The sequence below is a fragment of the Sorex araneus genome, chromosome 1, assembly GCF_027595985.1.
Source record: "Sorex araneus isolate mSorAra2 chromosome 1, mSorAra2.pri, whole genome shotgun sequence".
NCBI classification, from domain to species: domain Eukaryota; kingdom Metazoa; phylum Chordata; class Mammalia; order Eulipotyphla; family Soricidae; genus Sorex; species Sorex araneus.
Window position 1 is genome coordinate 4,532,378 of NC_073302.1, and position 25,734 is coordinate 4,558,111.

The following is a 25,734-nucleotide window of genomic DNA, read 5'->3' on the forward strand; positions in this document are numbered from 1 at the left end:
ACAAAACCCATGGGTGTGTTTATCAAGAGTGGCTATCAAGGCAGCCCTGGGGCGAGCTCCAGAAGGGATGTTGGTGTTGGCGGCATCAGTGGCCAGCTCTGACGCTTATAAAACAACAGGAGCAGTTGCTGCAGGTCTGGCTTAAAAACCCCAGCTACAATTCCAGGTTTTTCCCTAAGTGTTCCAGCAGGAGACACACGACTCTTCATTGATCGCCTTTTATGTGATTGTTATACTGACTTTTAGTTCTTTTGGGAAATTGGGAAAAGAGACTAGGAAAACAGAAATGTTAAAAAAATTTAAAAGTGGGCCAGAGCGATAGTACAACGGGTAGGGCATTTGTCTCGCACATGGTTGACCTAGGTTCGATCCCCGGCATCCCTTATGGTCCCTTGAGCGCCGCCAGGAGTAATTTCTGAATGCAGAGTCAGGAGTAACCCCTGAGCATTGCTGGATGTGACCCCCCCCCAAAAAAAAAACAAAAAAATATTAAAAGTACCAGGCCAGGGGGGCTGGAGCCATAGCACAGCGGCTAGGGCGTTTGCCTTGCACGCGGCCGACCCGGGTTCAAATCCCAGCATCCCATATGGTCCCCTGAGCACCGCCAGGAGTAATTCCTGAGTGTAGAACAGGGAGTAACCCCTGTGCATCACCGGATGTGACCCAAAAAGCAAAAAAAAAAAAAAAAATTAAAAGTACCAGGCCAGAGAGATAGTACAGTGGGGAAGGCACTTGCCTTGCACTCGGCCAACCCTGGCACGGCATACACCCCCAAGTCCATCAGAGGTCACTCCTGCCCACCTTGAGCAACTCCAGGGTGTGGTTCCAAAACAAAAATAAGCACAAACAAAATCACCTGAAAAGTCCTAATGTAGAGGCTGGGGATGCAGCTCAGCTGCCTTGCATGTATGTATGAGGCCCTGGGTTTGGTGGTTCAATCTCTAGCACCGCAAAACTTCGACAATTAAAAAAAAAAAAACCCATGAAAATTTAGTATGCTTTACACTGAAAATCTGAAGACGTTATAAATATTGTACACGGGACCAGACACACAGGTTAAGGAGCACGCCTTGCACGCAGGCGCCCCTGAGCTTCAGTGGATGTAGCCCTGGAGGCCTGAGCGCTGGGGGTGCCCAGCCCAGGAATTGCAGCACCACAGGGCCCAAGCAGCACCGCCTGCTCCGACCGAGCACGGAACCGGAGGTCCAGTTGGCCAAGAATTGCCAGGAAGGGCTCCCGGGTCTCCTGAGCACCTCCTGGGGAGGTGATCCCACCCACTGGCCCATTGTACGGGGCCAGGGAGCCCCCAAGGGCTCGCTCTCATGCCTTGCACCCAGCAGGCTCAGGCTCAATCCTTAGCCTGATTTCCCCCAGGCTCTGCGAGCATAGTCCTTGAGCCACATCACTGGCTAGTGGGCCAAAACTGAAAATAAGAAAAAACAAAAATTACACAAAGGAAAGTAACGTTGATCCCATTGGCACAAAAGTTCCAAGGATGAGTGCTGGAGCACTAAGACAGCAGGTAGGACGTTTGCCTGGCACGCAGCCAACCCAGGTTCAATCCTGGGCACCCCAGAGGATGCCCCAAGCCCCACCAGGAGTCATCTCTGAGCACAGAGCCAGGGGGGAGCCCTGAGCACTGCCAGATGTGGCCTCCAAACAAAATGAAAGTTAAAAGGATAAGCTATTTTATCAGAAACGCTCAGTAGGGTACAGCCCAGAAGGCTGTGAGCAGACCAGGCGCTTGCCTTGCATGCCGCTGACCCAGGTTCAATCCCTGGCACCCCATATGGTCCCCCGAGCCCCGCCAGGAGTGAGCCCTGAAAACAGAGCTAGGAGTAAGTCCTGAGCACTGCCAGGTGTGGCAAAAAAAAAAGAAAGAAAAAACCTCAACAAACTGTACACCTAAATACTTACACTATTTCTGAGGATTCTCAGGACACTCCAGTGTGTATGTATGTACAAAACCCTGTATGTTTTACAATTACTCATTTGGGCGTTGCATTTTCCAATGTTTCGAGAAACATGACATCATGTTTGATAAAACAGACTCTTCCTAAAGTCTTGATGAACAATAACAATGCATTGCTGCTTGAGTCAGTCAGCTGGGGGCTGGACAGTGCAGCAGTTATAGCGCTTGCCCTGCAGGTGCGACCCCCAGCAATCCTGGGCCCTCTGAGCCTGGTCAGGAGTCAGCCCTGCATACCACAGGGGCAGGCCAAAAGAACAAAACCAAGCAAAAGACACCTGTAAGGGCCGGAAGTTATCAGTGGGAGAGTACTGCTCTCTTGCCTGAGGCCTTGGATTGATCCCTGGGTCAACAAACAGAATCAACAAATCAGCAAGATCTGAAAGATTATCTATCGGAAGTATAAATAAAATACTGTTTTCCAAAACCTCTGCATAAAAAGATAAAATGAATAGGGTTAGGAAGGGGGCATGGGCAGAAGGCACGTGGAAGACCTCAGCTCAGTCTGATCTCTGGCACTGCAAAAAAAGGAAAGAAAAAGTTATAACAAAAATCCAGGGCCAGGGGGCTGGAGAGCGAGTACCAGGCAGCGAGATGCCTCGTGTGTGGCTGCAGCAGCCCAGACAGACACTGTCTCAAGCCCCCCAGCACCACCTAACAGCCCCTGAGCAGAGCCAGGGCTCCAGAGCACCGCTGGGTGTGGCAGAGAATAAAAATAAAGGGCAGGAGAGGAGAACTCCAAGGGCCAGAGCGTGCGTCTCACACGCACAGACCAGGTGCCACATGCAATTCCCAGCACCCCGGGGCCGAGGAATGCAGCCAAGAACGGCTGTGGTAGGCCCCGATGATGACACTGCTGTCCAAAAAAGAAAAAAACACCAATTTAAGAAGAAGTGAATGGGGCTGGAGCGATAGCACAGCGAGTAGGGCGTTTGCCTTGCACGCGGCTGACCCGGGTTCTAATCCCAGCATCCCCTGAGCAACACCAGGAGTAATTCCTGAGTGCATGAGCCAGGAGGAACCCCTGTGCATCACCTGGTGTGACCCAAAAAGCTGCGGGGAGGAGAAGTTAAGCCACATAGTTCAAGAGTAGCACACTTGCCTTGTATGCCACTGACCCCAGGTTGATCCCTGGGGCCACAGAGGGCACACCTCAGGGTATGTCCCCCACTCCTCCACCAAAAAAAAAAAAAAAAAGATGGAGAAGGGACCCATCAGCATCTCAGCAGTTGCAGGAGATGCCTCGCCTGGGGCAGGCACTTCGGAGGCGGCCGTGCAGTTTCTCCAAGAACTCAGTGTCGGGACACAGGTGACAATGGATCACAGCAGGGCCCAAGCAAGAGCACAGTGTGCAGGGCACTTGCCTTGCAGGTGGCTGACCCGGGTTCTGCCCCCGGCTCCCCATCTGGTCCCAGGAATGCCTGAGTGTAGAGCCAAGAGGAAGCCCCGAGCAGTGCCAGCGTACTCAAGAAGCGAAAACCAAAACCAAGCTCCGTGGCACAACACTGATCTGACGTGTGCACTTTCTGGCACTGCCACGCAAGAGGGTTTGTAAAAACTGGGAGCAACCAAATTTGAGTTGTAGGATTGGTCATGTGTCTGCATCTTGAGTCTTTCCACTTTCTGCTAAAGAGAAAAATCGACTTCCAATAGCAATTTACCTTCTTTTTCCCCAAGACAATGTCACGTACCTGAAGGAGCCGAGAGGCCAAGCGAGGCCTGACAGAGCCCCAAGGGCCGGGCGCGCTGCGTGGGGCGGCCCCGGCTCCATCCCCAGCACCACTGACTCGGCCCCTCTCCAAAAACAAAACGAAACAGAACTACCCGCGAGAATTCCCACACGCACACGGCAGCTCTGGGGTCCAACTCTGCCAAGGTCCTTGTCCCCAAGTCCGTAAGCGTCAGGCCAGAGCGCCGAGGACACGGAGGGGCCCAGCGGCAGAAGAGGAGTAACTGCCCGCCCACGGCAACTGCGCGACGGCTAGTGTGAGTGGGAGTGACAAGTCGCTTCCTGGGGCCTCTCCTGGGGCCGCAACAGGGTCCTGACCTGCACCCAGACCCCTGAGTGCCACACAACAGGAGGTCAGCTTCCACATGGCCGCCCAGAAATGGCCTCGAGGAAGACTTTTCTGTTTTAAACCCTGGGGGCTGGAGAAACAGGGTCCAGCCATTTGCCTTGCGTGCAGCCAAGCCCAGCCCATTCCCAGAACTGCAGATGTCCCCCAAGAATCGCCAGGAGTTACCCCCGAGTTTAGAGCCAGGAAGGGGCCCTGAGCACCTTCTGGGTGTGGATCCAACAAAAACAAAAGAATTTGTCCAGGGACAGAGCCAGGGTACAGAGGGGACGGCACCTGCCTCGCAGAGTCAACCCGGGTTTGGTCACCAGCACGACACAGGGTCTTCCGAGCTCACCAGGAGTGAGCCCTCAGGGCAAAGTCAAGAGTATGCCCTGAGCACTGCTGGGTGCGGCCCCAAAACCAACCAACTAAACACACGCACCCCACTCAACGAGTCGGGAACAGGAGAACACCCCCAGCCAGCTTCGTTAGGGGACATTCCACCAGGACACCCACAGAGGGACCAGGCAAGGCCCCCACACCCGGGAGGTCGCCCTGCCCACCACCACTTCCGGGGGTCCTCCCAGAGGACGTCAGGCACTGGCACACGTGTGTACCACACGGGCAAACACACCCTTTCTGCCCACCAGGCCCCAAACTCTAGGCTCTGTGCGGCCCCTCGTGGCTTCAGCTCTGTATTCCGGCTGTGTGTTCCACCGCGCACCTGTGTCCGAGTTAACCAATGCCCTCAGGGGACACTCTTAGGGAGCGGCCCCCCCTTTTTCTGCACCACAAACATCACCACCCCTCCTCCCAGGCTAGGGAAGGGTCAAGTCCCAGAAGAAACACTAGACGGCCCTCGATGGGGGGAAAAAAAATCGCCTCTAGCACCAGGATTCGGTTCCCAATCCGATCCACGGGCTGCCCACAGCCAGCCTGGTAATGTCTCCATTTTTTCCTCAATCAACAAAAATGATGGCTTTGAAAAAAAAAAATGAGCATCCAAGAACAAGCCATGCACAAAGAAAGCCCAAGGTTCCAGCCCTGGCACCAGAAAGACATTTATTGCATATTTAAAAGAGAGAACAAAATTGTATTTACGTTTCCCAGATTCGTGACTGACACATGGCCAAGAATGGGAGGCCGACAATGATTCCAATCTCTGGGATAGACATGACACGCACGCCCCACATCGGACATATACACAGGCCAGAACAGAGACTTCTAATTTATTCCCTTCATCGCCCAAAGATGAGTGGAAGTATCAGGGTGTCGAGACAGGCAGTCAGAGGAGAAATTCCAGACTGATGACTTTTTTTATTCTTACTGTTAAGAGTCATCAGCCATCACCCCCCCCGAAGACGAGATCTTTCCAAATTGGGCAGAAACAGCCTATCTGGGCCTTCACGGGCCCCAGGAATGAGAACGCAGCCAGGAAGGACCCAGCCATAAGCTTCCTCGAGGCACCTGGCTCCCAGGCCGGCCTCGGCGGGTCGGGGGGCCCTGCCCAGGCCTCCAAGCCGGCCCCAAGTCTCCAACAGGGCTGCCGTACGGCACAGACTGCCAAAACTGCCACGGGGCCAAGCTGGAGCGAGGTACGGTGACCCCAGCAGCTCCTCCCCTGGGCTGGGGGCGCCCCATCCCTGCGGCCCCCGCTCGCTGGCCCGGAGCCCCCAGCCTCTCTGGGGCTTGCAGATGTCCTCGCAGTCCCGGGGAAAGACCTCGGCTCCTCGAGTGCCCCAGACACCCGGCGTCAAGCAGGGCCCCCCCACCCCCCGGAGCCCGGCGCCCCACCTGCTCCTGCCTGAGTCTCCAAGCACAGCGCCAGGCTCAGCCGGCCACACCAGGCCCTACGGGGCGCCTCCTCGCCCCCAGCCGACCCCGGCACACCCGGGCAGAGGCCTAGGCCCCGCGCGCTGCGAGAAGAAAGGCCTGACAAGGCAGCGCCTACCTCCCACTTGCATCCCACATGCCGAGAGGATGACTTTCCAGGGGGCATCCAAGGTACCTTGGCTTTCACCCGGACACTCCGCCGCACATTCACGGTGTCCCCTTTCATTCCACGCTTATGAGATTTCTGCGGAGAGGGACAAACCCACGGTCACGGCCCGGCCCGCCGGCCCGGCGTCTCGCTCGGCGACAGCCACCTCCGACTCTTGCCTCTTCCGCCTCCGACCTGGGCCGCCGGGTGGGGCCGACGCGCCTGCCTACCTTCCGCGGGCGGCGCCTCCGAAAGCCTGCGTCTCGAGGCGCCCCCCTGCTGTGCTCCTACCTGGCTGCCGGCCGCTGCTGGTTTCGGGAGTTTTTTAATGTGGACGTGGACAGGGGTGTTCTCATCCACGTGAACATGTAAGGGGGGAGTTGAGGAGCGGTCCTTCATGGTTCGATTCTTGCAGGCGGGGGAGGGCAACACAAAAAGGGCTGATCTGTGGATGAGCAAACTGGGCATGAAAAACGTGCATGGGGGGGGGGACCACCGAGAGCCGGGCCACCAAGCCACCAGGACGGCTACCGACTACTGGCACGCAGGCACGAGCGAAGCGGGCGGGCCCGACAGCAGGCTCCCGCGGAGATCCCGGCTGAAGGCGGCCGCGAGCCAGGGGCACGCAAGGGAAGGGTCTGCGCAGGACCCGCGGGGTCTCCGACAGAGCCCGAGCCCAGGAGCCCTGGGGTCCTCCGAGCCTCCTGGAGGCAGGCCATCCTGGCACGCCGGAATCCCAACGGGGCATGCGGGTCACCGCGGGCAGACACACAAAATGAAAAGGATGCGTTGGTGTGGGGGGGCGGGGTTACAAAATAAAGCAGACGGCAGGCGACGAGAAGGCAGCCGGAGGGGAGTGGCGATGAGACGGTGGCACAGACCCTCAAGCATGAGCACAGCAGACCCCCAGCTACGTACCCCTCCCCTTTGCTTTCTTTTCTTCCTTTTCTGTTTTTGGGAAAGTCTGCTGTCAAGATTTGCAGAATACGCCTGGAAGGATTAGATCAAGACAACCTCCTCACCCCCGGCGCCCGGGCGCAGGCACCCCCACACCCCCGGGAGGCTGCAGGGGAAGCAGGAAGGCACCAAGCAGAGCGGGGAACCAGGGTGCCAGCAGCGCCTGAAGAGGGGTGCGAAGCAGCAGCTATTTTTTTTTTTTTTTGCTTTTGTGGTGGGGACGCAGACACAGACGCGAGTCACCTACCGTCACGGTCACACTGGGCGGGCCACAAGGTGTCCTTAAGACCTTTTTCTGCGTGAGACTTGTTACTCCGTTCTTCCCGCAAGCTGGAAACCTGCATCCGGGCACAAGAACCAGGTTACGGGTGGAGAGGCTGGGGCCCCGCTGCCCTCCGCGCTGGCGGCCGCGCCCCCCCCCCCCCCCGCAGTGCCTACCACGCCAGCCCACAGCTAGCGAGCAGGCTGGGTGCGCTTCTCGCCTTAGCTCAAGCCCCACGCGCACATGATGTGTCCGCTGGGGGGGGGCGGGACGGGGGTGCTGGGCCTGCCCAGGGCTGGCCTTTCAAGCGGCCACCGCATCACATATATTATGACCTTGTGCTGAGGACCAGCTACCCCTGACGGCCCTCTTAGAGGGGCTCCCCCCATCCCAAATGGGAGCTCGGGTTCCAGGGGATGAAGGACCCAGCACCCTCCTGGAACAGAGGCAGCCAGAGAGAGAAACTTGTGATGACATCAAGAGGCCGAGCACCGGGGTCCCGGATGAAATCCCCAAGCCTCAAACTTCGTAACCAAGAGGATGAAATGTTCCCAGACCCCCGCAGGCAGTGGGGGCACCGCCTGGCCCCTCTCCCCCCAACTCTGCTCCACCTCCAGGTGTGCAGATACAGCAAGAGATTCCTTCCCCCGACCAGGCAACGGCAGCGTCCAGATTTCTAGACCTCGCAAAGTTCCTAGGCACCCGGCCCTGCCCCCACCCTCACCCTGCCCACGCGGGAATCGGATGCAAGCCACAAAGCCTTAAGCACTGGGACATGCACTTTGCTGTGTAAGTACCAGACCTTAAGTTTTACTTTTTTTTTTTTTTAAGAAAAAGAATAAAAACATATGGCCCGTTACTGATCAAGGCACATCAAATGTCAGCACGGAGGAGCACAAGCTCTGTCCGCGTCAAGCCACAGGCTGGGGAAGCTCCTACAATCCACCTGGGACCCAGCTCCGCCCTGCAGCCACTGCGGAGGTTGCGATCTACGTGCACGGGGCCTGGTCGCGCACATTACCGGAAGGAACACGTCTCACTAGACAACACAGGTGGCCCTAAGGGGCTCGCTACCAGGAGCTGGGGCGCCAAGGGAGGGCTCCCAGGGAGGGCAAGTTGGGATTGCCAATCTGCTTTTCTGCTTCCTCCATTACAAAAAGGAAAAAAAAGGGGCTGGAGTGATAGTACAGCGGGGAGGGCGTTTGCCTTGCACGTGGCCAACCCGGGTTCAATTCCAAGCATCCCGTATGGTCCCCTGAGCACCGCCAGGAGTAATTACTGAGTCTAGAGCCAGGAGTAACCCCTGTGCATTGCTGGGTGTGACCCGAAAAAAAAAAAAAAAAAAAACATTATCCAGACCAGAGTGATAGAACAGAGGGGAGGGCATTTGCCTTGCACATGGCTGACCCGGGTTCAAACACCTGAATCCCCTATGGTCCCCTGAGCTCTGCCAGGAGTGATCCCTGAGTGCAGAGTCAGGAGTAACCCCTGAGCATCATCGGGTGCGACCCAAGAAACAAAGGAAAACAAAACCGAGAACACCATTTTCCAACACTGTCCTGTGGCCCCAGATCCAGGCCGGAGAGAGGAGCCCAGCGGCGGGGGAGGGGCCCTGACCCCCTTTCTCCCTGTCCCGCTGGGACCCCCACATGGCAGTACCTGGGGGAGCCGCCTGAGGATGAGGCAGACATGGCTAGGCATCAAAGCCGCAAAGGTGGGCAACTGGGTCAGCAGACTGCTCAGGGGGACCCAGAGGGGCTGGCCAGTGAGAATCTCAGGGGCCCCGGCATCAAGCGTCCTGGGGGGAGGAGGGTGGAAGCTTGGGGGTGGAGGCTGGGAGGCGCCCCTCTACTGCCTCACCGCACCTGTCCTGCCGGAGACGGAGAGGCCGAGCGGCCCGCGGGCAGGGGGCGGGGGGGCGGGGGCCTGTGGGCCGGGGAGCCCTCTGGGGAGCCCCCCCACCCCCGCCCTGCGAGGGCCAGGGGCGCGGAAGCTCCAGGGACGGACCCCCACACCCCAGCCCCGACCGGGAGGGCGGAGGCCCCACAGGGGAAACCTGGAGGAGCCCGGCGGAGTCCGCAGGGAACCGCCCGGCCCGAGTGGGCCCCCGGCCCGGGGCAGCGCGGGCAGGTGGGCGAAGCTTTCCCGGGCGGGCGGGGCCGGGGCAACTGTCTCCTAGGAGAAGGGGCGTTCCCGCAGGACGGCGGCCTCGGGAGGGAGGCGCGGCGGCGAGCGGGGTGCCCCCGAGGGGCGAGGCACGCTCGGGCCGCTAGCGTGGGTCCGAGCGGGCGGCGGGCGGGAGCGGGGTGGGGCCCCCAGGACCGGTGAGCCCGCTCCGGCGGGTCGGGCGATGCCCGGGGGGCGCGGCGCTGCCCTCGAGGAGCCGGACACTAACCGCCGTCCGCGGGGAGGGAGGGGGCGCTGACCCTCCCCCGGGTGGGGGGGGGAGGCGGCGGGGCGCGGGGACCGGTCTCCGGCGGCGCAGGGCGCGGAAACGGCCACCCACCCGTGGGCAGCAGGGACCCAGGTCCTGCCCATAGAGAGGAGGGCGCGGCGCTGCCCGAGGGCAGCCGGAAGCGGCGGGAGCCCACGGCCGGTGGCCAGGTGAGGAGGGAGGCGGCCGGCCCGCCCGTTAGCGGGAGGAGGAGAGCCCCGCGCCGAGGGGAGGGGCCCGGGCGCCAGGTTCGGACGGGAGCGGGGCCGAGCGCGCCCCCCGGGCCGGACGCGGGGTCCGCCCGCGGCGCGGGGGGCGGCAGGCCGCGGCGACCGCGCCCCCGGCGAGCGGCGCCGCCCTCGGCCCCCCGCGCCCCGCCGCCCGCCGCCTCTCACCAGGAGCGGCACGGCTGTGCCCAGAAGCGCCTCCTTATGTAGTCGTTGAAGTCGGAGGCCAGGGACGTGCCATGGAGACGCCGCGATGGATGCGGTCCGGCTCCGGCGGCGGCTCCTCCCCGCTTCCGCCTCTTTTTCCGACACCCGGTCGGCAGCTCGCCCATTGGTCAGTTCAAATCTGCCCGGAAGCCTCCGGCCTCGCCATTTAGTCCCACCCCCGCGCGTCACAGAGACGCCCCGCCCACTCGCGGGCCACGTGATCCGTCGCCACGGAGACGCGCGACGCCACCGGCGGGCCGGGCCCAGGCTTGCCCGGCGCTTCGGGGGCTGGCGTCCCTCTCCTGCCGTTTTGTCCCCCGCCCGCCACCCCTGACCCCTAGCTTTTCGGCGTTATTTTGGCTGTGTGTTGTTGTTGTTTTGGAGGGGCCAGCCCTGGCTCTGCGCCCAGGGGACCAGGCGGGATGCCGGCGAGCGAACCGCGGCCGGCCGCGCGCGAGGCCAACGCCCGACGAACATCGCCGTCGCACCGCTCCCGCCCCTCGTTTTTTTGTCTGAACTGCCGCGACCCCCGGCCCCCGGGAACGCTCAGGCCGCTGCTCCTGGGGGTCTCCGCAGCAAACGGGGCCCCGGGAGGGCCCCCGGGGCGGGCTGGGGGAGGGAGCGGCGCGTGCCGCGGAGCCCAGCCCTGCCCGGCCGCCGCAGCGAGCCGCCCTGCGCCCGCCCGGCCCCGCCGCCGGCCCGCGCTACCCACCGACCCCGGTGAGCCTTCCCTCGGGCCGCCATCGTCGCCGCGATTGGGCGCTGCCCCGGCAGCCAATCACGGGCGCGCGCGGCGCGCGGCCGCCCTGGATTCTGGGACCCGCGCTCGGCCGCCGCCGCCTCTCTTTGACGTCCGCAACGCCAGTGACCTGCCCGGGGGGCCTCTTTATCTTTCACCATCTCCCACCCCCCAGCCACCTTGTCTTCGGCTCTGACTTTTCATTTCGGGTGGCCAGTTAACTTAGCTCCGTGTCCCCGCGCCCCTTCTCTGCCCGCCCCCCAACGCCCATCACCCTTCAGGCTGTCCCCACTGCCCCAGGTCCCTCCCCACTGCATGACGTTCCCCAACTTTGCTGCTTTGCTTTGTCTGGGTGGGGGGCCGGGCATGGGGTACACTTGGTGGGGTGCAGGGGGTCCAGGACCCCATCCCTCTCCCCCTTCAGAGGAAGCGGTACCTTCCTTCCGTGGAGCCCAGGATCCACTTCTGGCTTCAGGGCCCCGGTTCTATGTTGCTCCTCCATCCTGGGGCACCATTCCAGCCTTCCCTGGCCTCCCACATGGAACTGCTGACCCTGTTTCGTGTCGCACCCACCAGAGCAGGATTGATTCTTAGGGGGTTACTGATTTCAGCGCTGGGCCTGGGAACCCAGGTGTGTGCTCAAGCATTGAGCCACATCCCCAGCCCCCAAACCACTATTTAAGTCCCTCCTATATGCCCAGTCCTCACATGCACCAAGCCCAGCCTGGTCTGCCAGCATCACATATGACCCCCTAAGCACCATGAGGAGTAATCTCTGAGCACAGAGCCAGGAGTAGGCCCTGAACATTGCCAGGTAGCGTCCTGCCCCACCCTCCCAGATGGACTCCCGCCCCTGCCCCCCTACCCTTAAATGAAGACTCATTCAGGAGGGGAGGGGAAGGTCTGGGGATGGGCCCAGGGACCCTGGAGTGGGAAGGGGGAGGAAGGGGTACTTTGAAAGTCCAGCTGGGGTGGGGGCGGAGAGTACAGCAGGAGAAGTGTTTGCCTTTGCCCCTTACCCGGGTTCCATCCCCGCCCCCCCAGCATTACCTGGAGTGATTTCCTAGTTCAGAGCCATGAGTGAGCCCTGAGCATTATAGAAACCAAACCAAAAAAGTCCAGCTGGGGGCGCTGAAGTGACAGCACAGCAGGTTGGACACTTGCCCTGCATGACCCGGGTTCTATCCTTGCCACCATGCCACCCAAGCACGGAGCCTGGCGTTAGCCCCCAACCGAGGCAGGTGCGGCCCCCAAACTAATAAAGTAAATAAACTTATAAAATGTCCAGCCTGATCTGGCTTGCTATCCCTGCCGTGCTATTAAGAAATCCCAGCAGCGGGCTGGAGTGATAGCACAGCGGGGAGGGCATTTTTTGCCTTGCACGCGGCTGACCCGGGTTCGATTCCCAGCATCCCATATGGTCCCCTGAGCACCGCCAGGAGTGATTCCTGAGTGCAGAGCCAGGAGTAACCCCTGTGCATTACCGGGTGTGACCCAAAAAGAAAAAAAAAAAATCCCAGCAATGGGCTGGAGCTATAGTACAGCAGGTAGGGCTTTAGCCTTGCATGCATCCGACCTGGTTTCTATTCCCGGCATCCCATAGGGTCCCTGAGCATCGCCAGGAGTAATTCCTGAGTGCAGAGCCAGGAATGACCTCTGTGTGTAACCATGTGTGACCCAAAAAGAAAAAAAAATCACAGCAGTTGGGGCCAAGGCAATAGTACAGTGAAGGAAGCCTTGAGGATCATTGGGTGTGGCCCATAAACTGGGAAAAAAAAAATGTCCAGCTAAATGGAGTAGAAGAGACTGTACGAACAAAAGTACAGTGGCTGGGGTCAGCCGCGTGGCCCAAAAACAAAAGCACCGAATTCATATCCACCCTTAATAAATTCACTTTCACTTAATTGCCTTCTGAAGTTCATTTCTGGGCAGAAGAGAAGCCCCTCAGGGCTGGGCAGGCCGAAGGCTGGCGGCTCCTTCTCCTGCTAAGAGCATAACCTGGCTCAGCTGGAACCCCCGGCTCCCAAAAATTTTGTGGTAAACACCTGTCCCCCCTGCTCAATAAGACACACACACACACACACACACACAAAAAAAAAAAAAAAAAAAACCCACACACACACACCTGGAGCCAGGAGCCCAGCACACACGAGAGGTACGCCAGCTGCATAGGTGAAGAACCGAAGGTGGGTTCGTCCAGCAACTGTGCATCTGGCCAAACTGAGGTCAGTGATGGCCAGGACGGCCCCGGGAGGCTGAGCTCCAGACCCCTTCATTTCCTCCCTGGTTTGGGGGGCCACACCCAGCCGTCCCCTGTACTCAGGTGGCGCTGGGTCTCCTGCCTACCGACAGGCAGTCGGCCTCCTGCAGTCTCCAGGACCCCGGTCCAGTCCGTACCCCCGGCACCTCCCCACCATGAGCCCGGGAGACACATCTCTCCTCCTCACCACCCATCCTGGAAGTTTCCAGGAGGAACTCGTGGGTACTCAGGACTTGAGCATTCAGTGGCCAAGTGCTGTTCCCCTGGCCGGCCCCCCGAGATGGACGGATAAAGGATCGGGGAATGGAGAAACAGGGCCCCAGGCCGGTCGGTAGTCAGTTATTTCTCTCCCCTCCCCAGCGTAGTCCGATCTCTCCTGTACAGCACAGTCGTAGTCATGTTTTGGTCGCAGTCCCAGTCACCATCGTTCCATCATCCTAGTCCTCTTTCTAGTCTTCCTTATACCCCCTCTTACATTCCCTTATAGCATAGTTATATAGAAGTCATGAAGGGTGGGGGCACACACAGCTGGGGTTGAACATTGTCATAGCAACAAGAGAGGTAAAGCCCCTCCTTCAGGGGGAGTTCTAGGAGACTAACTCAAATAGACAAGATCTCATCTGAGGGTTCAGCACTCCTGATTACTAGGAGATCCGCTCAATACACACATTCAGAGTGTATTGCTTTCTCCTTTCCTCAGCTAGTCATCCATTTGAGAAATCATAGTAAATTTACTGGGGCTGGAGCGATAGCACAGCGAGTAGGGAGTTTGCCTTCACATGGCCAACCCGGGTTCGATTCCCAGCATCCTATATGGTCGTCTGAGCACTGCCAGGGGTGATTCCTGAGTGCAGGGTCAGGAGTAACCCCTGAGCATCACCGGGTGTGACCCAAAAAGAAAAACAAACAAAAAAGCACAGTAAATTTACTTCTTATAATATTTCTAATGGGCTGGAGCGATACCACAGCAGGCAGGGCATTTGCCTTGCGCGCAGCCGACCCAGGTTAGATTTCTTCGTTCCTTTCGAAGAGTCCAGCAAGCTACTGAGATTATCTTGCCCGCACTGCAGAGCCTGGCAAGCTACCCATGGCGGATTCGATATGCCAAAAACAGTAACAACAAGTCTCACCATGGAGATGCTACTGGTGCCCGCTTGAGCAAATTGATGAACAACGGGACGACAGTGCTACAGTGCTAATATTTCCTAGTAATTTCGTATGAACACAGTGAGAGATGTATTAAGCATAAAGGTTGGCTCTTCCTGGGGACATCTCACTATATATCCCAGACCACAGTCCCCAGGCCAGGTCAGTCTTTCCTAAGCCCAGCAAGGCCCTTTATTCAGTTACTTCTTTTTGGGTCATGACAGAGTCTGTTCCATGACTGTGCTCTTAACTTATTATACTGATGGTGCTTAGCTTGTTCGATGCCAGGTAGCTTACCGCTCACCCTGGGTCCATCCAGTCCCCTCTTCGGGACCCTCCTTTTGGAGGTGTTAGGAGTAAAGGCAACTGAGGCATAAGTCAGGTAAATATGATGGATGCCCAGGAGTAAATATTATTTGGAATCAATTAACTCCCATGCTACAAAAGCACAGCCTCAACTCTCTTCCTGTGTCTATACGAAAAGGACATTGCTAAATAAACCATGCAAAGGACATAAAGGAAAGAGAAAAGCAATATAGGATTATTAGTGCTTGATGGAATTGGGTGTGCCTCAGGGGCACTGTTGTGGGAGTAGCTCAATAAACCTAAGCCCCCTGCAGGAGGAGCAAGGACACCCCAATGTTACCCAACAACATCCCAGGGGAGTGATATCAGGTCTGGCCTTCCCTCCTCTCTGTCCCTCGGCACCCACAAAGAGACTCCGCCATGAGTGAGGTATAAAGTGCAAATCCCAGCGGGCTTTTATTGAGCACCTACTATGTACCAGGCACCCGGCACACGAGGGTCCTCCCCTCCCGCCCTGCCCGCTGGCCAGGCGTGGAGCTGGGGAGGAGCTGACATGGAGGTAGAGGGGGAGAAGGGGCTGGGCGGGCAGGTGTCTGGGGCAGAACCCCCTTCTCTCCACCCAGGCCCTGAGTCGATGAGCCCAGCCCGTGTGCAACGAACGTGATCAGGACACTGCCCGAGTGCTGTCTCCACTCCCGGGACAGGGCCGGGGGCAGAGGGGTCAGGTCCCAGGCGGCGGCCGGCGGTCTCCAGTGCTGCTCCTGGACGTTCCCCGCCTCACCGCCTGGACGTGGAGATGGCAGAGGCGTGTGGAGAGAGCAGGGAGCAGTCTGGCGTGACACAGTGACAGTGACAGAGGCGGCAGGGAGAGGACGGGGGGGCAGCGGGGAGGCCAGGCACGCGGCCGGCCCTGTTCCACGCCCCGGGCAGGGGTGACTCGCGAGTGCAGAGCCGGGGTCAACCCTGGGCCTCGCCGGGTGTGGCCCCCGAGCCGAATCCAGACAGGACAGAGGGGAACACGCGTGCTGCCCGGGGCTAGAGCTCGTCCCGGGGCCGGAGGCCGTGGCCCCCGCCAGCCAGGTCCAGGCGGGGGTCACGCAGGGTCTTGTGGGAGCCGCCGCTCCAGCTGACCAGCTGGCCGCTGTCGTCGTCCCAGGCCGAGGACGTCTCCGTGTCGCTGAGCCAGTCCGCGTCCCCGGCGTAGTGAGTGGGCGCGGTGAGCAGCGGCCGGGCCGAGAAGGCCCGCAGGTCCCGCGGCCAGAAGTGGGCCTTGTACTGCTCGCTGGGAGGAGAGAGCACGGCTCAGGGGCGGGGGCGGCCCCACACACCCCCAAACCACACGCCTGTCTGGAGTCACTTCCCACAGCCCCTCTAGAGCTGTCCCCATATACGTGATTGTGGGGGGGGTGGATGTCTTCCAACCCATTTTCCAGATGGAGAAATAGAGGCTGCAGACAAGGAAGTCATGTGACTGAAACCAGCTGGAACGTGGATTCCCCCCTCCCCCACCTACCCCTGCTGTGGCCAGTCTGACTCAAGGGCTGGGCAGTGCCCGAGTAGGGGAGCCCAGGGCCTCCAAGCCTCATAGCTTCCATCTGCCCCGCTGCCCGAAATGTGGGGTCACGCCCTGACGCCGGCTCACTTAGGGTGCTGGTCAAACATGATGGGCAGAAACTCGTCCACGGGCAGCATGCGGCGTAGGGGCTGCGAGGCCAGCAGCTTGCGGGCGCCCGGCAGGCTCAGCGCGTAGGCCAGCGTCCAGTAGGAGTAGCCGGCCACCACCAGGCGTGGGAGACCCTCCACGGCCACTTCCTCCTCGGGGTTCACCTGCTTCCGGCCCAGGTAGCTGCAGGCAAACAGTGGGGGGGCCCCGGGGGGGTCACCGTGGGTGCCGGGGTCTCATGGGGCCCGTCTCCCCAGACGCAGGCCCGGGTGTGGAGGGCTCAGCGCACACGGAGGGGTCAGCGGGGGGGGGGGGGGGCGGGGCGGCCTACATCAGGTCCCACGCCAGCCGCTGCGTCTGCACCTCCGCCATCAGCTGCTCCAGCCGCGCCCGGAAGTTGCTCTCGAAGCGGACATCGTCCTCAAACACCAGGACCTGGCCCAGGCCCCTGGACACCACCTGCGGGGCCCAGGGTCGGGGGGGGGTCCTGAGATGGGGGCTCCCCGACATGGACCCCCACGGCAAGCTGACACCCAGACCCCGGTTCCCCCAGTGGGAGGGTGGGGGCCGCAGAACCGAACCCAGGGTGGCCCTGTATGGACCCGCAGGAGGTGGCCCCCGGGGGCCGTGGGCAGAGGAGACCGGGTCCCCCCGCGTGGCCGCACCAGCCCCCCCGCGTGCCACTCCCGGAACTTTCTCTCACTTGTTCGGTTCCAGTAGTGCCAGGGACACAGTCCAGCACCTCACCCCCGAGAGGCCAGTGACGGCCACTGCGCCCCCAGCCCTAGCCTCCGAGCTTTAAAGGGGGTGGGATGTGATGGGGGAAACCTTAGCCCCCGACACCCCGACACAATGGCCCTTTAGGGGGCTGGAGAGAGAGGACAGTGGCGAGGGCACTGGGTTAGGTCCCCGGAACCCCAGATGGTCCCCTGGGCCTTGGGACTCAGCCCAGGCCTGCTCAGGTTTCACTGGGGGGCGGGCCGCACCCAGGGGTGCTCAGGGGGCCCTCCCACGCCTCACCTCCTCACAGCCTGGGGAGCCGCCCCCGCTGCCTGCTCACCTCCCCCCACCCCTTCCTCCTTGGGGTCCCCTCACCTCCTCCCACACGGAGTGGTGGCTCAGGAAGCAGCCCACCTCGCCCTTGGTGAGCGGGCGGCCCGAGTGGGGGTCCTGGTAGCCGGGGAGCAGCTCCACGCCCAGACGTCTCAGGGTGCTGCCGTTGAGAGTCCTGGGGGACGGGGTGTCACCGGGCAGTCACGGCACTGCCCGGCAGCGCGTCTGGCTTGGGGTGGCTGAGGCCACAGTGACTGGACCCAGGGAGCTGAGGGGGCAGCGCAGGGCAGAGGTGGGGGAGAGGGGAGGCAGGTCCTGGACGGACACCCAGCAGCGGCGGGGGCACGGGGGCAGGGAGGACGGCCAGCCGCAGGCTCACCTTACCTCGGACACCCACTCGGCGGGGCCCCAGCTGACCCGTCCCTCACCCCAAAGGGGCTGGAGCCGCAGAGAGAGGGGATGAGGCTCAGCAGAGGAGCCCCAAATCTGTGCACCCCCACACGGGAAAACAGACAGACACAGGGGCTGGAGCGATAGCACAGCGGGGAGGGCGTTTGCCTTGCACGCAGCCGACCAGGGTTCAAATCCCAGCATCCCATATGGTCCCCTGAGCACCACCAGGGGTAATTCCTGAGTGCATGAGCCAGGAGTGACCCCTGTGCATTGCCGGGTGTGACCCAAAAAAAAAGCAAAAAAAAAACAAAAACAGACAGACACAAACACACGCAAATAAAGGAACACGCAGAGGGGGCCGGAGGGGGCCGGCGGGCTGAGCTCTGCATGCGGGAGCCCCGGGATCCACACCCAGCCCCACACGGCCCCCTGAGCAGAGCTGGGAGCAGCCACCAGGCAGGGCCGGGCCCCAAACCAAAACCGACTGAGAGCAGGCCGGAGCGACAGTACGGCAGGGAGGGCGTGTGCCTTGCATGAGGCCGATCCGGATCCCCCAAGCCCCACCAGGAGTAATTCCTGAGTGCAGAGCCAGGAGTAATCCCTGAGCATCACCGGGTATGACCCAAAAGAGAAAAAACAAATATACAAAAAAAAAAAAAAAAACCCACAAAACTGATAGAGAGAGAAGGGCTCAGGCTGCCCTCCCTGGTCCCCTGAACACCCCGGCAGGTGCAGGAGCACAAAGCCAGGAGTAGCTGATTCCCCACAGCCCCCAGCACTGCTGGGTGTGGCCCCAAATCCAAAACAGAAGAAGTTAAAGTCAGAGAGAGAGGGAGGGAGGGGGGGAAGGAGGAAAAGGAGGCCCCAAAGGAAGCATACTCTCGGGCCGGAGCGAAAGCACAGTGGGTAGGGTGTTTGCCTTGCACGCAGCCAACCCGGGTTCGACCCCCAGTATCCCACGACCCCTGGCATCCCATATGGTCCCCTGGGCACCGCCAGGAGTCATTTCTGAGTGCAGAGCCAGGAGTCACCCCAGAGCATCGCTGGGTGTGACCCAAAAGGGAAAAAAGAAAAAAAAGGAAGCACAGCTTTTTGTGGCTGAGTGGGTCACTGGGCGAGGTGACCAGCAGGTCACGGTTGAGCTGGGCGCTCAGGCCCCGGGACTGAGTCCTGCACTCTGCGCCCCCTGGTGGCCAGACTCTGTTAGTGCTGCAGCCTGCGGGGAACTGGCGGACCCCCCCACTCCCAGCCCCCGGGTACCTCACCGGCCATCCACGGCCTCCACCACCCGCGCCGCGATCTCCATCTCCCACAGTGAACTCAGCATGCGCTGGCGGCGCTCTGGCCGTCGGGCCAGGCTGATGACAAAGACCTGGAGGGGGCGGTGGGGGTCGGGGCGGATGGTCAGAGCCCCCACCCCCCGCGGCCCACGGGCCCAGTTCTGCGTGCGGGGCAGGGAGGCTCTTACCTCATCAAATCCCATCTTGCTGGGCCTCTTCGGGGGCCGGGACACGTGTGCCGAGGCCCGCATTGGGGGCCCGTCCACTGCAGGGGAAGGCACCCCCCTGTCAGCATCAGCCCCGGGGCCCCGCCCCCCACTGCTGGCCCCCTCGGCAGGTCACAGAACCCACCTGTTCCCTCGGCCGGCAGACCTACCTGGGGAAACTGAAGCCCAGGGAAGGGGTGGGGCAGGGGCCCGGGGGCCAACACAGGGTGAGGGGGGAGAGCCGGGCTGGGCCTCACCTAGGGACTCCAGGAGCAGGTGGATGAAGTTGACCCTCTCGTCCTCCAGGCCCTGGTGGGGGCCCGCGGGCACATTCATGTAGCCGTATCTCTGCTCGTTGCATAAGTGAACCGAGACCCCTGGGGAGACAGAGCGCGGGCGGGGGCGTCTCAGGCTCAGCTGAGTGTCCCAAAGGGGGCAAAGATGGTCTGGCCCGAGCGCGCACGGCCCCCTCCCTGCAGCGGGTCCCTCCCTGCCCGGGCTCCCGCGCCCCCCCGCCCCCCGCCTCGAGGGGGCTGCAGACAGGCGTGGCCCACCCGCCGCCTCTTCCACCTCTTCCCACCGCCCTGCCTTTCGCAGACCCCCAGCACCCCCTGCGGGCCCCCTCCAGGCCCCGTCTTCACTGTTGCACCCAGAGTCGCCTGGGGCTGCCGAGGGCAGTGCTGGGGCTCCTGGGGTGGCCCCGGGGACCCGACTCGACTCGAAGCCTCGGGCCCCCAGGGGCTGTGGCTAGGGCCGAGTAAGCCTCTGGCCCTTCCTCCCTCCCGACCTGGCCTTCACCTGCACCTGTTTCCAGAGGCTGAACCTGCGCACCCTGGGGCAGGCCCAAAGCAGGGGCGACAGAGCGTCACCCCCAGGGTCCCATCTAGGGGCTGGCCGGGTGGGCGAGTGGGCTCGGGGCCCCCCAGGGAGGACGCTGACGCTTCACGGCCGCTGCAGTTCCCTCCCCTTTCTGGTCGCCTCTTTGCTGGTTTGGGGGCCACACCTGGCAGTGCTCAGGGCTTACGCCCAGCGTGCGGCTCTGGGGTCACACGGGGTCACCCACCCGGTGCCAGGGACCGGTCCCTGCCTCCTGCTCTGGCTCGAGCTCTCCCTCACACCCTCCCGCTCCTCTTGGGCTCCTGCCAGGACCACGAACGGCGGGTGCAGGGGGCCTGGGGCCCTGGGGCCCACGCCAGGGCCCTGCAGGGCACCTCCTGGGTACCGCTGTCCGCCCTGGACTCAAAGGGCCTAAGACTCCCCGCGGCACACAGCCACTGAGGGCGCCGAGCGGGAGGCCCCAGGAGGGCAGGGCTGGGTTTTCCTCTCCACTGTCTTCCCAGGCCCTGGCGCGTGCCACTGTGCCCAAGCCTGTGTCAGACAAGCTGGGGACAGACAGAGGACATGCTCAGGGAGGGTCGAGGCGGCAGGAGTGGAACCGCTGCCAGGTGGGGAAGGGTGTGCAGGGAAGGGGGAACAGACGGAGGCCCAGAGGCTCCTCACCGGCCGCCTGGCAGGCATAGGCGAAGACAATGATGTCGTCGAAGGGCCAGGTGTAGTTGGGGTGCGGGGGGTAGAAGGCCAGCTGGGCCGCCCCCTCGGCCCGCAGGGACAGCAGGAAGGTGGAGTGCACCATGGGCACCCGGAAGCAGCCCCGGCGCTGGCGGTTCTTGGTGGGGAAGTACTCGGCCGTGCGGCGGTAGTAGCCCTAGGGAAGGGCGGGGCTCTGGGTTCGGTGTAGCCCCCCCCACCCCACGCTGCCCCTTACAGGTCACCCCCACCCCCACCCACCCCAGGCTGCAGACTCCCAAACCATGGCCCCGAGCACCAGTACGGCCAGGTCCCATCCCCAGCACCGTATATAGTCCCCCTGACGGCCACCAGGAGGAGTGAAGAGCCAGGAGTCGGCCCTGAGCACTGCAGGGTGAGCCCCCCAAAGTAACACAACACACAGACTGGGGCCATAGCACAGCAGGGAGGGTGCTTGGGTTCGAGCACCGCCAGGAGTGACCCCTGAGCATCACCGCCAGGACTGACCTCTGAGCATCGCCAGGTGTGACCCACCCCCCAAGAAAAACAATCAAAACCGCAAACCCCAGGAGGCTCTGGTGGCACCTCCCGCCTCACCTGCGGGGTGATGCCGCACCAGAAGTTGGAGTAGTAGGTCTGCGAGTCCAGCATGGGCGCCGCCACGGGCAGGCCCCGGCCCACCAGCAGCCGCAGCGTCTGGTTGTTGGTCAGGATGTTGTCCGTGTCTGCAAACTTGGGGGGCAGCGTGGCCGGTCGCAGCCTGCCGGGGTGTGCCGCGGGCACCCCCCAGACTGCCGAGACTCAGGGGCAGCGCCCAGCCAGCGGCGGGGAGGGCCGGGGCACTGGGCGCTGAGCCAGCTTCCCGCAGCGCCACAGAGGGTCCCCCTCAGCCTGCCGTGACAGTCCCTGAGCACCAGCCAGGAGGAAGCAGGAAGAGAAGGAGGGTTCGAGGGAGGGAGGGAGGGAGGAGGAGAGAGAGGAAGGGAAGTGACATCCCTAACATCCCGCCCGCCCGCAGGGATCAGACCTAGGCCTGATCTCTAAGGACCACAGAGACCCCTCCCACTTCGGAAACAGGCCCAGAGAGTTGCTTCAGGCCAGGCATGGAGCTCAGCCATACAGTGCTCACTCTGCAGGTGTGAGATTCTAGGTTCAGTCCCTGACACTTACATGGGCGTGCACACACACACACACACACACACACACACACACACATGCACATGCACACACGTGCTCGCGCACACACGCAGCTCCTGTGAGCGTGGGCCGGGGAGCGGCCCTGGCCGAGGTGCAGGCCTCAGATGCCCCCGGGCTCTGGCTCAGAGATCAGCTCAGCGCAGCCGCCAGCACAGACAGACCTAAGCCCTCCGTGTCGGAGCTGGGTGGGTTCTGTCCCAGCGGCGTCTGGGGCTCAGCCCTGGGGCTGGAGAGCACTGCAGGCTCGGGCTGGGGCCCCACAGCACCCCGGGGCTTCTCACCAGGATGTAGTCGGCCCCCCAGCGCCGGGCGAAGGTCAGCGCCTCCTGCTTCAGCTCCATCAGAAACTGGTACCGCTCCCGGGTCCAGTGCTTGGGACCCTGCTCGTCTGGGTAGGCCCTGGGGGACAGAAAGGTGAGGGGACGCTCGCCGAGGGCCCGGGTGTGCCTGCCAGTGCCGCTGCTCCCCACCGTCCCCGGGTCCCCACCTGGGCGCCCCCTCGGGCCTCCAGACCACGGCCGCGTAGTCAGGGCCCACGGCGGCCAGCCACTCACGCAGCATCTCCGTCGTGTTGTCCACGTTGTGGTCTGTGGCACACCTGCAGGCACGGGGCGCGGAGAGGTGAGGGGTGCCCCCGAGCCCGCCCTGAGCTCCCCAGTGCCTGGCCTGCGCGACAAGGCCCACCCTGTGCCAGAGAAGGGGGCCGGGCAGGGGGCTGCTCCGGGAAAGCTGTGTGACCTCCACCCCGCCCCAGCCCTCTCTGGGCTCTGCCCCCCCCCTTCAGTGCTCTGAGCTGTCCTGCCCAGCCCGGGGGACTGAGAGGGCAACAGGTGAGTGGCCGGAGGAGACACAAACCCAGGACAGGTCTCAGGTCTGTGGCCTCGCTCCCTCCCGGTGGCACCGTCCCAGGTGGGCTGGGCCCATAGGAGACAGAGGTGCATCCGCCTCTGCGCCACAGCCACTGCCATGGCCAGTCGGTCCCAGCCCCACATAGTGTGGCCCCCGCGAGCCAGTTCAGGCCCCTGTTCCCCAGGGCCGAGTGTCAGGCGCCGCTGCCCCTTTAAGCCAGCGCCCAGCCCCAGCCCTAAGTGCGTGTCAGGTCCCAGGGAGGAAACCCAGAGGCTCCCAAATTGGCCCTTGTGGGCAGCGCGGGCTCCACCCGCCAGGGCAGTGCGGCCCAGGAGGGTCCTGGCCACCCCAGACCTCAGCCCCGGCCCCTCCCTCTTCTGGGTCACACTTGGCCTCCATCCCGCTGGCGGTTCGGACGCGGCCCAGAGGCTCCAGCCGGCGGCCGGGGGCTGAGGCCCCTGCAAAGGGGCAGAGACCCCCGGGGCTTGACAGCATTCCGGAGGGGCTCCCCAGGGACCCCCGGCTTGCCACGTGGGACCCCGGGGCGGCGGGCCAGCCGAGCCCAGGGCAGGCCCCGGGTCTGGCGCCCTGCTGCGGGCCGGCGCCCTCCCCGGGCTGTCAGGGGGCGCGTGTGCAGGCGGGGGTCCCGCGGGGTCCGTGCGCGCCGGGGTCTCTCACCACACGGCCAGCCGGGCCCGCGGGTAGTCCAGCCGCTCCAGCGCGCCCAGGTAGTGGGGCAGCGAGTGCTCGGCATTGCGGGCCAGGACGGCGAGCACCACGGCGGGCAGCTGCGGCTCGGCCACACCCGCAGCCGCCAGCCGCGGCCCCAGCAGGAGCAGCAGCGGGAGCAGCGGGGCGGCGCGGGCGGCGCGCATGGCGGGGTCCGGGGCGGCGGCGCCCGGGGCGCGGGGCGCGGGGCGCGGCGGGGCCCGGGGCGGGGGGCGGGGCCTGGCGGGGCGGGGCCTGGCGGGGGGCGGGGCGCCGAAGGCGACAACCGGCTCCCACCCGGTGGGCGGGGCCTCTGCCAGGGGCGGGGTCTGGAGGCCCGCTGGGGCAGGGGGCGCGGAATCCCCAAACCCTGGCCGCCCACTCCCCTCGCGCTGACGCGTGGGTTCTCAAGTGTCCTCCCTAACCGGGTCTCCGCGACCTGTCCCAGCGCGGCCCGGGAGTCGCCGCGCCCCCTCCGCCAGCGGGCTGGCCCCCTGCGGGGATGACGGGGGCGGGGGGGCGGCGGGGCGGGGCGCGGGGGGCGGCATCGCTCCAGCGTCTGAGGCTCGGACTCGGACTCGCTGAGCGCGCCAGGCCCCCGGATCAAGCTTCCCGCGCACCCGCCGCCCTGACCCCCGAGGCCCTAACCCCCCATCGCCCTCGGGCCGTGGACGCCCAGCCCGCGGGGCGCTGTCCACCGCCCTGGTTCCCGGCGCCCCCTCTGCTCTCGGGCGCCCCCTGGCCGCCCCGGACGGAACTTCGGGGCCCCGAGCCTGGGTCCTGCCCGCGTTTGGACTGCGCGGAACCAGGGCGCGCCCCAGAAACGCCAGAACCGCGGCGGGGCCTAGAGGAGGCAGGGGCTGGACCTACCGTGCAACGGCGCCGCCGGCGGGGCGTCCCGGGGAGTCCCTCTCTGGCCGGCGGCCGGGGGACCCAGGCCTCGGTCGGAGCTTCCAGGCTGAGCGCTCCCCGCCGCGGGCCTGTGGTGGAAGGCGGGGACCAGAGAAACGGGACTGCAGGGGGCTTTGCCTGACGTGCGGCCCACCGGGTTCCATCCCCAGCGTCCCACAGGGCCCCCTGAGTGCAGAGCTCTAATCGCCGGCACCCCCAGCCCCAGGAGGGGCTTCCCTTCCTTCACATCATGCTCGCACATTTGGGGAGTCCCCCTCGCACCCCAGCACCTTCCTTGTTGAGTCTGGGGCCACCCCAGCGGGGCTGGAGGGCTGCTCTGCTCTCTCACCTGGTGCCTCCCTCTTGCAATGCCTGGGTTCCTCCCCGCCCCTCTTCCTCCTGTTTGTTTGGTGGATGCCACAACAGCAGTGCTCAGGGGTGACTCCTGGCAGTGATCAGGGGACCATCTGCGATGCTGGTGAACAAACCCGGGCCGGCCACGTGCAGGGCAAGCGCCCAAGCGCTGTACTGTCCTCCGGCCTCTTCCTCCTCCTTTCTGAGGAAAAGTGTACCCTGCCCCCCCACCTCCCTCCCCCGCCCCGGGGCTCACCTCCAGCCTCTAGCCCTCCCTGAGTGCCCCCATCCACCTGGCTGTCACTGCAGGGGGGACTGCACCTCAACAGGGACCCCCCGGCTCCAGGAAGCCACCCCCCTGCCCTGTGCGACTCACCTCCCTTCCCCGCACCCTGCCACATTCCAGCGACTTCAATCTTCAAGCAGAGAGCACTCGTCCTGCTCGCAGCCGACCCAGCGTCTGTCCCCGGAGCCCTGCTGGGAAGGAGCTCTGAGCCCAGAGCCCGCAGCACTGTCAGGTGAGGCCTAAAAACGAGCAGAAAACGCTGTGGACACCCAACAGCCCGCCACCCCCAGCTACAGCCTCGTCTCTTCCCAACCTCCGGGAAGGACACGCGCTTTGTTTCCTGTCTCTGTTCATGGTCACGGGAAACACACCAATGTGTAAACACGCATGCACACAGGCACGGAATGCTCGCACACACACACACACATGCACACAGCGGGCTACAGTGAGACTCCAAGTCCTCCTGGCCAGTCCCCCAAGAGCTACTCCTGTTCGTCCCAGAGGACTCCTGGCAAAAAAAACTGGGGTCTCCGTCCAAACCTGAGCCCCAAAACCTGCTTCCCCCCTGCTGACCAGGACACGGCTGCACGCAAGTTCCTCACACAGCGGGGGACTGTGGACAAGTTGCTCTCCCTGGAGCCATGGTGACCCCTGCGCGGGGCCCCTGGCTCCCGGCACTGTCACCCGATGTCGGGGGGGGGGGGGGGAGCGCCAGATCCCTCCCGGGGCCACTCTCTCTGGAAGCCATTCCGCACACATCAACCCCTTCAAGCCTTTTCTTT

At 63.1% G+C, this 25,734-nt stretch overlaps 2 protein-coding genes across 14 annotated transcripts in view; both read right to left on the reverse strand.

Annotated features, from left to right (window-relative positions):
• Positions 1–10,245, reverse strand: part of ODF2 (outer dense fiber of sperm tails 2) — a 34,621-nt gene extending 24,376 nt beyond the window's left edge. For 2 of the 11 annotated variants that reach the window (XM_055124343.1, XM_055124329.1), the window contains exons 1-4: positions 10,056–10,245; positions 7,212–7,302; positions 6,926–6,997; positions 6,035–6,103 (exon numbers count right to left, since the gene is read on the reverse strand). In XM_055124343.1, coding sequence (XP_054980318.1) covers positions 6,035–6,103; positions 6,926–6,997; positions 7,212–7,302; positions 10,056–10,219 — 396 coding nt within the window. In that variant the 5' untranslated portion in view covers positions 10,220–10,245. Of the gene's footprint in view, positions 1–5,977; positions 6,104–6,298; positions 6,453–6,925; positions 6,998–7,211; positions 7,303–10,055 lie in introns of those variants that run through there. The other 9 variants (XM_055124337.1, XM_055124333.1, XM_055124372.1 and 6 more) reach the window with 6 other exon arrangements.
• Positions 10,246–14,977: 4,732 nt separating this feature from the next.
• CERCAM (cerebral endothelial cell adhesion molecule) lies at positions 14,978–25,181 on the reverse strand. 3 transcript variants are annotated; one of them, XM_055124821.1, is made up of 13 exons: positions 25,043–25,181; positions 24,292–24,401; positions 22,352–22,462; positions 22,146–22,263; positions 21,265–21,399; positions 20,641–20,845; positions 19,398–19,517; positions 19,123–19,199; positions 18,920–19,026; positions 17,304–17,436; positions 16,540–16,667; positions 16,188–16,391; positions 14,978–15,827 (listed from the first exon to the last, which is right to left on the reverse strand). In XM_055124821.1, the coding sequence occupies exons 3-13, from the start codon at positions 22,423–22,425 to the stop codon at positions 15,581–15,583; spliced, it is 1,548 nt and encodes a 515-aa protein (XP_054980796.1). In that variant the 5' UTR covers positions 22,426–22,462; positions 24,292–24,401; positions 25,043–25,181; the 3' UTR covers positions 14,978–15,580. The 3 variants fall into 3 exon arrangements, with proteins under 3 accessions (XP_054980796.1, XP_054980797.1, XP_054980795.1); XM_055124822.1 differs by lacking the exon at positions 25,043–25,181 and adding an exon at positions 24,662–24,885; XM_055124820.1 differs by lacking the exons at positions 24,292–24,401; positions 25,043–25,181 and adding an exon at positions 23,392–23,604.
• Positions 25,182–25,734: the final 553 nt, after the last annotated feature.